Raw genomic sequence first — 10,552 nt, forward strand, 5'->3', positions numbered from 1 at the left:
CACACAGGTGAGCATTTCAAACGTGTGATGTTCAGATCAGCTACACGTTGCCAGCTTCTATTTTGTGCAGTTCTTCAACGTGCTTGTGGCTAGTGCCAGAGCATCTATTGCTGTATCCCAATGGAAAATGGAGCCTTCCCACAGAGAAGGGTTGGGTTTTTTAAAATATTTTAAAGTATTCTTTTTTTGCTGTCTAAAATGAGAATATTTAAACACTTGTAATTTAGTTCAGAGTTCTTCCCTACAGGCAGCTGCTCCTCAGATGCAGAGGGACCTAACCGAATCCACCTACTAACCATGAATCAGCACTAGTTAAATAGCACCACATGCGAGGTTCAAGCACCTGATAACAGAGGAGCCCTGCATCTCTATGCAAGGAGCTAGAGTCTGTTATAAGTCATTGCAAGAAGGTAAGTGATGCAATCAGGTATACAGAATATACAGGAAGTTATATAGGTAAATGATGTAAACAGAAATAAAGAAGAGTATTAACAACCCCTTATCACTGGAGCTGGGGGCGGGAAATGAATTTTTTTCTTATTTATTCTTCAAAATTGTTGATGTGAACTATAGCTGACAAAGAACACGCCAAAACAGTTGTAATTATTAAAATTGGTACATTACAAATATTTTCATTTGCATCAGAATTTTTCAGGGGCTTTTTCTGTCGACATTTTAATTTAAACAAACAAATTAATTAAAAACAAAAAAATCAAAACGGGAAAAGCGTTGACTGGCTGTAACTGTCAGACAAGAAGGAGGAAGTCAAGCCAGTATTTGGTGCCGGCAATCATTCTGGGCTGAATTCTGCCCCAGGGTGTGGAGTACCTTCCTCCACAAGTCCTGCCCACTAATACTTGCAGAGTAAGGTACTGCTAATGCAGAGTAAGAGAGGCAGCATCGGGCACTTTCTAAGCAAGCAGCATGCAGACTCACAGACGAGCCAGTCATTCTACACCCTGCCTGGTGTGGTATTGTTACACCTGAGTATGTTATGAAGTGACTTGGCCCATCTATGTTCTATTTCCCTGGAAAGCCAGATTCATTTTGTGCTGGTATTTTAGTCTGAGTCCAAGGTCACTCGACTGCTGGTTTTCTTCTATGATATGCTACAGGCCCATCTTTCTTCTCCTGGCTTTGGAAAATTCAGACAGTAATTTGGGCCATGTCTCATATTTCTTCTCGCTTGAAGAGCCACATCTTAAAGGAAAGACTCCCTTTTGGGATCCCCATCGTAGCAGCAATGCGTTCCCCAGCAGCTCCTGTTAAAATTCTGAGCACACGGGACCAGATGCAGAGAGGTATTTAGGCACTTAAAAATGCAGATAGAAGCCTAGTAGGATTTACAAAACTGTTAAGCGAGTTAGGCACCTAACTCTCATTGGCTTCCAATGGGAGTTAGGCACCTAACCGAGGTGCCCATTCGCCTCTTTCAGTGCCTAAATACATTTGTAAATCTGGCCAGCACTGTTCTGAAGGGACTGAGAGGGTATTTCCAAGAATACAAATAGAACATTGAGCACAGGGAATGTGTGGGTGGGGGACCAGGAGAAGAACCGCTATAAAGCCTAATACGAATAGAAATGTTTACAGAACAGGAATTGTGAGGATTCCCCACTTTGCTCCCACCTGCACACAGTGGTTATCCTGCAAATCTGGCCCAAACCTGGCCTTTTTCTTTTATTCGCTGCTAAAAAAAAAAAGACGGATCCGGGGCTGTAAATCATTGTAGCTGCTGAAAGAGGACATGGCAAGTTAACTATTAGCAAGGTGGGACCACGCAAATAAACGAAGGATTATATTTACAACATTTACCATGAACATCATGAGCACATCTAAACAGATGAGCCATTGAGTGTCTGATTCATTAATTTTTTCAGCCTTGCTGGAGGTGGAAAGGGGGAGGGGAGAGGATCCCATGAATCAAGCATTCTCTCCCCAGAGCAAAAAGGACCACACAGAAGACTTTATAAATTCTCCATCCATCCCCTTTTAGAGCCAGAAAAAACAGAGACAACAGACAATTCAGTTCCACTTTAATCCCTTAAAGAACACAAAAGAGATCTCCAAGCAGACTGGCACCTTCTGCCTACATTCTGGGCAGCGAGGTCTTAAGGAAAAAACTTGAATGAAAATGACTATGAAAGTATATGGTATCCTCCACACAAAAATGTCTCCCTAACAAAGAGAGAAGAGGTCCAGAAAACGGCAACACCAAACCAGAGTGGGTGGATGGGAAGAGAGAACGGGGTTTCTATAAACAGAGACATTAAAAAGGACCAAAATTATTTAAAGGTTTATTCTTCTCCAGAGAAGCAAGGCTAGCAATAATGTCTGGTACAGAGAAGACCTAGCCTGTGTTCTGTTGCACTTTCATAACACAGGAAGAAGGGGTAACTCAATGAACAGACTTCAACATTTAAAAAACAATAGTGAAACCTATACAAGAAAACATTGTCATCAGGAGCCTAAAGTTGTCCTGTCACTCATTTGTGTTCCCCCTTTGTTAGGTCACCTCAGCTAAAGCACTGATTTTTATTGGTTCTTAGAGTGGCCAATTGAAACAGGTTTCGCTGCACTCTTTATGCAGTATACAGTTAACCTGTGGAACTCTCTGCTATAGGGTATTATCAAGGTGAATAATTTACTGGTATAAGGGTCTAAACAGAGTTAGGACCTGATTTCAAAAGTTCTCACCACCCAGCAGCTCCTGTTGTGACACCTATGGCCAAATTTTCACCCGAGTGTAACACACCAAGAGTCACTCATGCAAATCTGGCTGCAGTGGTGGGTGATGTGCCCTGGGAATGTCTGGCCAGCCATTCAAGACTTCTACCAAGGAGAACGGCCTGCACAATTACACTGGCTAGAATACAAATGACACGGGCTCATAAGTCTGGAGACTCAAGCGATTCCCATGGTGGGTAGGGTGGAAGGGTCAGGAAAACCAGCTCTCCTGAACCCCTCACCTCTGTGGAGCAAGCTCAGTCCAGCTCTGATTGAAGTCACTGGCAGTTTTGGTCAGGGGCTTAAGCAATAGGGTGACCACATAGCAAGTGTGAAAAATCGGGACACTTTTTTTCGGGCGTGGGAGGGGTACAGTTGCATATAAAAGACAAAGCCTCTAATATCGGGACGTCTGATCACCCTAGTCATCAGGAGCAGGCACCATCCTCCTTACGTGCTTGGAAAGCACCTAGTGCCTAGCAGATGCTTTCATACATTCGTTAATAACAAGCCACATGGTTTTCTTCATTTGGGTTTGGTGCTTTCAGTTAAAGCAGCAAGTTTTGGCCACTGCCACAAGCAGGATATCAGACTGGTTAGATGATTGTTCTGCCCTGGTGTAGTAATATTTATGCTATTAAATAGTACAGCATACCCTACGGAGTAAGGAGTACAACTGTCCACAAGCAAGAAATCTGTGGAACCAGATTAGCCCTGTCTGCCAGAGTGAGGTATTGATTTTGTTTTCAGATACTATGTTTAAATATTATTCTGACAACGGTTCATCATCATATCACCCAGCTTGTCTTAAATAGAAAGATGAGCGACTTGCACTAAAATTACTATAGGCAGGGCCAGATTTAGGGGCAGGTGACCCATGCAACTGCATGGGGTGCCGGGCTTGGGGGGCGCCGGGCTGTGGGAGCTGTTTTTGTTGTGAGCAAATTTATTGTCTCGCATGACAGGGATAAATCATGCATCAAAGTCATGAAACAGACTACAAATGCAATACAAAATAAGATATTCAAAAGTTTAACAAATTGAGGGGAGGGGCACTGAAGATGCTCCTCGCCTGGGGCATCATTTGGTCTTGGGCCAGCCCTGACTACAGGTCCACTGAATGAATAACTTTCTATTTGATTCACAACTGGACAAGGGACACAGCGTACATCTCTGTGCTGTGAATAACTCTCAGCTGTCCCTGTTTACAAGGTGGGGCCTGCATTTTTGATCCAAATGGGCTTCCTTCCTACACCAACATGGACATCTCTGTTTTATTACCCCAGGTGAATAATAATGAGCACTTACATAAAGGGATTTTCACCTTCAAAGTAACTTATAAGCATTAACTTTCACAAGACTTTTATTTGGCAAATAAGTATAGTAACATTGTTCTCTTATTCCACATGTGAGAGAGCTACGGCAGAGCAGTTACTTGCCCACGTACACATATGAAGTAATTATTAGAATTAAATAAAGTTTGCAGATGACACAAAAATTGGGGGCGTGGTAAATAATGAAGAGGACAGGTCACTGATTCGGAGTGATCTGGATTTCTTGGTAAACTGGGGGCAGGCAAACAATATGTTTTAATATGGCTAAATGTCAACGTATACATCTGGGAACAAAGAATGTAGGCCGTCCTTACAGGACTCTATCCTGGGAGACAGTGACTCTGTAAAAGATTTGGGGGTTGTGGTGGAAAATCAGCTGAACATGAGATCCCTGGGTGACGCTGTGGCCAAAAGAGCTAATGCAATCCTTAGATGTGTAAACTCAAGTAGGAGCAGAGAGGCTATTTTACCTCTGTATTGGCACTCGTGCAAAAGCTGCTGGAACACTGTGTCCAGTTCTGACGCCCAGAATTCAAGAAGAATGGTGATAAATTGGAGAGGGTTCAGAGAAGAGCCACGAGAATGATTAAAGACTTAGAAAACCTGCCTTATAGGGACAGACTCAAGGAGCTCAATCTATTTAGCTTAACAAAGAGAAGGTTAAGGGTGACTTTATCACAGTCTGTAAGTACATCCATGGGGCACAGATATTTAATAATGGGCTCTTCAGTCTAGCAGAGAAAAGTGTAACATGATTCAATGGCTGGAAGTTGAAGCCAGACAAATTCCGACTGGAAAGAAAGCACACCTTTTTGACAGTAAGAGGAATTAACCATTGGAACAATTTACCAAGGGTTGTGGTGGGTTCTCTATCACAGATCAATTTCAAGATTGGATGTTTTCCTAAAAGCTCTGCCCTAGGAATTATTTGGGGAAGTTCTCTGGCCTGTGTTCTTCAGGATGTCAGGCCAGATGATCACAATGGACCCTTCTTTGAATCTAAGAAACTCAGGAGTTTTGGTTACCGGGCCTGTACTGAGACCACATCTCTCCAATAATTGAAATCCATGAATCTAAGTCATGGTCATTCGTTTAAAAGAAGCTATTAAAACTTTTCCTCCTCATCCTCCCATGCACCCTAACAAATTTCTGGGAGGAGATTTTTCCATTAACCTCTTTTTTAAAAAAAGCTTCAAGATTTAACTCTCTTTTGGATAAAGAAGACTGTGACCAAGCCTAAGAACCCATATTTCTGACATAAGAACCCATATTTCTGACATAGATTCAACAGGGGTTAGAAGTGATCAGTGAGATTCAAGGACTGTTTCTCAAGCCCAAACAATTAGTGAGAGTTTTAGAAGGTTTCTAAGCCAATTAGCAGTGTGATTTATATGGACAGAAATTAAAGAAGAAAGCAGTTTGTAAGTGAGTCCATTATGTTAATGGAACTATACCAAGGATGAGTTTGCTCCAGTGAATACCTATGAAATGCCAGCAATCAGAGACTTTGAGACAACAGATTTTGCATTTGCGTGAGCGAAGAGGGAGCCAGATGTAAGGACAGGCAGGATGTTAATCTGTTTCTCCTAACAGGTGCGTCTCTTACAAAGAAAAACATAATCCAAAGGGAGCAGAGTTTCTAGGTAAAGTACAGTCTAATGACCATCAATTCCAAAAACATGAGTGACTTATCTGTAAACATCACTCCCCCATCTAGACTTAAGCTGAAAAAAGTGGCTTGGAGAGAAGGACTAATTATATAGCTCCAAGCATTGGGACTTTGATCATAATTACAGTGCCTTCCTGGTTTTACATTAGTAGCTTTCAACTGCAGCTAGGCAGACACTTCTTGAAAGTCGAACCCCCATCTATTTTAGAGAGGTAGATTATTTGATGACTCACAATTATTGTAGGTTTTCTGTCATACCTGTTACTAGTATATCTAAGGTCCTGATCCAGGAAGGTACTTAAGAGCACATGTCATTTTATGGACAAGTAGTTCCACTGACTACAATGAGTAGACAGGTTTCAGAGTAGCAGCCATGTTAGTCTGTATTCGCAAAAAGAAAAAGAGGACTGGTGGCACCTTAGAGACTAACCAATTTATTTGAGCATAAGCTTTCGTGAGCTACAGCTCACTTCATCGGATGCATGGAGTGAGCTGTAGCTCACGAAAGCTTATGCCCAAATAAATTTGTTAGTCTCTAAGGTGACACAAGTCCTCCTTTTCTTAATGAGTAGATAGTTCACTGAGACTAATCATGTCATTAAAGTTATGCATGTGATTAAGTACCTTGGATCTGGGCCAAAGAGCTGAACTACCTTTAGAACTAATGAATGACTCTTTATAGAACTTCTCTTGGTTTATAACAAAAATGGAACCCTTGCTTTTAGTTTATTGTTTGAAGTAATTGGTTTTTGACGTTCACCTGTCATTGGGATCTTATCCTTTCGAGGGAAAACATGAAACAACTTAGCCACACGCCTCTTCTGCTAACTGCACCTTTTGCAGCGCACTTACACACTCTACCTTGGATGTTTGCACTACTGCCCAGGGAATAGTCCAGTTGAGTGGTCCATTTCTTTATCCAGGCCGTGAGCTCAGGTCACGGAGCACTGAACTGCTCATAGCAATATATTCCGCTTATCAAGGGAGGTCCGTATGCTGCAGCTAGCCCAGCTCATCTCTGCTATTGTGACCCACAAGTGTTCTTGGTTTCACCTGCCGCATTTAGCAAGTGGTAAGCAGCCTCAAAAGTGTTATGAGATGGGTACTTCCCCTCAACAACCTGTGCCACAATCTCTCCACCTTGAGGGCTTAGAAACCTATGGACAACAAGTGCTATATGTGAGTATTATTAAGGAAATAACTGTTAATGGTACAGGGCCCCGTTCTACTCACCTGCTGGCCCAGGAAACTCCATGGGGCTCATCTCACATCATCTGCCTTTCAATCTCCCTTGTAATATTGAAGAGGTTTGGGGACAGCACAATGGAAAGACATGGAGGAAAACTCTAAAAGCCACAGTTCTTAGCCCTCAATGGCAAAGGGAAGCATAAAACCTGCAGAGCACTTTCTCTGCCACTACCCACCCCTGGGAGCGCATTTGCCAGACACTCCAGAATCAGCACGGAACTTCTCCTTTCCTGGAGGGAGCCCATGGACACGTGGCTAAAGCATCACACAGGAACAAGGAGGTCGAGTTTAAGAAAATACCCTAAATCAAAATGAGAAACAGCTCTAATTTCAGGAGGGTTTGCATACTTAGCACTAAATATGTTTATTAAAAAAGGGGTTGGGGTTCATGAAGTAAAGCTAGCTGCAACTTGGAACTTCCATTCGGGGGGGGTAATTCTGACATTTTGAAATTTCCCTTCATCACAAATCAGAAAGAAAATTCCCCAGGATTTAATTTAGGAAACATCAAAACTACTATATTGAAGCATCGTCTCATTTCAATGCGGTTAAAATGCTTCCTTCCAACTTTCTCATTTTGATTGTCTACTTTGTATTATATAAATAATATTATCATCATATAAAGGTCAAAAGAAGCACTTTGACCTTATTCAAAGGAAACATTTAATAACAGATACTTCCCATGAAACATTTCAATTTCATAAGCAGCATTTTCCAACAGAAAACTTCCACTGGAAAAATCCCGAACAGCTTCACTATGAAAGATCCTGTTACGTCCTCTTACCCAGAGGATCAGCATAGCTTAGGCAGTGGCAAGGTAAGCATGCCCACTCAGAGTTCAGTCAACATGCCTTACCCCTCGTGGAGGAATGAGAAGGAAAAGATTTAGACTTTGGCTTCTGAGCCTGCCAACACAGGGGCCAATGGTAGGGGTGGCTTTTATAATGCAGACTCAGAACCCTAGGAACTGGACCAAGCCCACCTCTCATTTCATGCAAATAGCCAAATAGCCTGTGGGCATTACTGGGCTGGATTTGAGCCAGGGACCCGATATCACTGGCTGTCAAACATTACCAGTCCCAAATCACCCTGTACCCTCCTCCCACACTATTTATACATGTATCTGCAAAAATTCAGTGTGACAATAAGGCACAAAACTTGGACCACAAGCTATAGACAAAGGATTTGCTTTTTCATAGATTTTTAAGGCCAGAAGGGACCGTTATGATAGACTGACCTCCTGGATACACAGGCCAGAGAACCTCACTCAGTGAAGCCCTGAATTTCTGCTTGAACTACAGCATATATCTTAGAAAGATGTCCATCTTTACTTCAAGATTTTGAGTGATGGAGAGTTCACCACATCCGTAGGCAAGTTGTTCCAGAGATTAATTACCCTCACTTTTAAATGTTCCAGAGATTAATTACCCTCACTTTTAAATATTTGCTCCTTATTTCTACTCTGAATTTGCTCAGCCTTGCCTTCCAGGCACTGGATCTCCTTCTGCCTTTGTCTGATAGATTAAAGAGCACTTTGCGATCAGCAGAAATCTTCTCCCCGTGTAGGTAGTGTATTTCTTTTGCACCAGCACAGCTTCATTGAGGTCAGTTGGATTGCACAGATTTCATGGAGATCAGAATTTGGCGGAGTTTGTGTCAAGAGCAATACAACTTCTGTTGTGGAAGGTTTCACAGGGAAAACCAATACCCTCCTGCTATGTTCCACATTCCCCAACTAAGGCAGCGCAGCCAAGGAGTGCTTGCTATTTCTCACCGCCAGCCCTCCTCCTTCCCCCAAACCTCAGGCGCTCTCTCTCTCCCTGCCAGTTTTCCACACTGCCCACAGGGCTCATCACATGGGGCAAGTGCTGGGTACATATCAGCATGGAGTAGGGGAAGAGAAAAACATTATGGCAAATCTTGTTAATGAAAGCGAGATCACAAAGCTTCTATAATCCCCTGGGTTATGTGACAGTAACCAAGCACTTACTTAAACAGACAGCCCTGCAATATAAGCAGCCTTCATTAGGCAAAGCGCTGAAGGATGAGTTAACCCAGGAGTCTCTGGCCAACAAGCTCTCAAAATGCAGATAAAACTATCCTTCAAGGAGTGTCTCCACAAGAGATCACAATGAAAGGACTTCACCTCTCCTTGCTTTATGACTGGAAAAATACCGTCTGCATGTCATTTGCATGTTTAAATATAGCAAGCGCCTGTTAGAAGAAACAAACAATCTGATACACTGAGACCCCATTCTGTGATGTGCTTTTTTATCATCTGGAAAGCTATATAACAGCTTAACAAAACTAAAAATAAGAGTTGTTGTTAAGCCATGATGTTTGCTATTAAGCAGCACACGAAAATATTCTTTGGAAATGACAGCATCTCAGAAAGACAGCAAAAAAACTTCGACAGTTTGGATCTTCTCCACAACGTACTTGATTCATGTTTTAAATACCCAGAACTCAAGGTATCCTACTAATGCTTAATGTTCTGCCAGGAGCCTTTTCATTTAAAAAACAAATCTATATACAATTGAAGTACTTTTGATACTTCTCAAAGCACAGTAATAGTCTAACCCAAGCGCAAGGCAAAAATATTGTTGGCTTTCACATTATTTATCAGATATCTTTTCTGTAGCCAAAGAGGAAAGGGGAGATATTTTAAACGGATGTTTATAATTAAACAATAACCAGTTAGAAAGCCAAAAATAATAATCAGCTCCACCGAGCATGAAGCAAGTGGCACATTTTTCCCCCATGCAGCCCAGCTGCCACTGCATGCTAGCAGAAAAGATAATAATTACACAAGGCACTCGGATCAAATCTGCGATAGGAGAAACTTATGTCACACTCTAACTCACCGCTGCATGCAGGGATCAGGGTAATATTGCAAGGTGGTGTATGGTGCAGGTTCAAAATTCATTTCCTCCGATCCCTCTTCAGGGATAAACAAAACAAAACAAATATATATATATAAAGCCAGCAGGCTAAATGCAATAAGGTCAAGTGATACAAGAGATAGCACTTTAGAGACTTATTTTACACTTGCAAATGGGTGGGATCTTCCAGAGGCTTGGCCAATGGGATTCATCAAGTGACCTGAGCATCACAGTCACTCCTTACCAGCTGGGCATCTTCTGCAGAGATATTTCCCCCTCCTCTCTGCATCCTTAATAATCTTTGGTGCACATCGGCCACACTTGTTGTTGGGAACTCATTTCGGGCATCTCTGAACTTCTGATCTCGCTGGCCATTGGTTGCCTTCCATGATGACCTCAGAGTTTAATTTTGGCAGTTCTGGGATTTTGCAAACTGCTATACTCATTGGTCAACTTTGCCTCCAAATGGCCAGAGTTTCCTGTGCTGGGTGCTGCGCCTGCATTGAATTTGATCTTGCTCTGCATGCTTTCATGACCACCTCTGGGGCTAACACGTTTACAGAGTCGCCTAGGGGAATTTTCATGTCAGTCTCTCGCTGCAGTTAAACTGTCCGTTGTGGTCACAGTTTCAAAAGCTGAACAACCAAAAACCCAGGGAAATTCCTCAATTAAATTTAACTCTGAACACTTGC

General features: G+C 42.3%; 1 protein-coding gene across 1 annotated transcript in view; it reads right to left on the minus strand.

Annotated features, from left to right (window-relative positions):
* Nucleotides 1-9,904, minus strand: part of TP63 (tumor protein p63) — a 131,852-nt gene extending 121,948 nt beyond the window's left edge. Inside the window, exon 1 of the mRNA XM_073358732.2 lies at nt 9,843-9,904. Within this exon, the coding sequence (XP_073214833.1) occupies nt 9,843-9,904 (62 nt within the window). The remainder of the gene's footprint in view (nt 1-9,842) is intronic.
* Nucleotides 9,905-10,552: the final 648 nt, after the last annotated feature.

This window comes from Lepidochelys kempii, chromosome 9, assembly GCF_965140285.1.
Source record: "Lepidochelys kempii isolate rLepKem1 chromosome 9, rLepKem1.hap1, whole genome shotgun sequence".
NCBI classification, from domain to species: Eukaryota; Metazoa; Chordata; order Testudines; family Cheloniidae; genus Lepidochelys; species Lepidochelys kempii.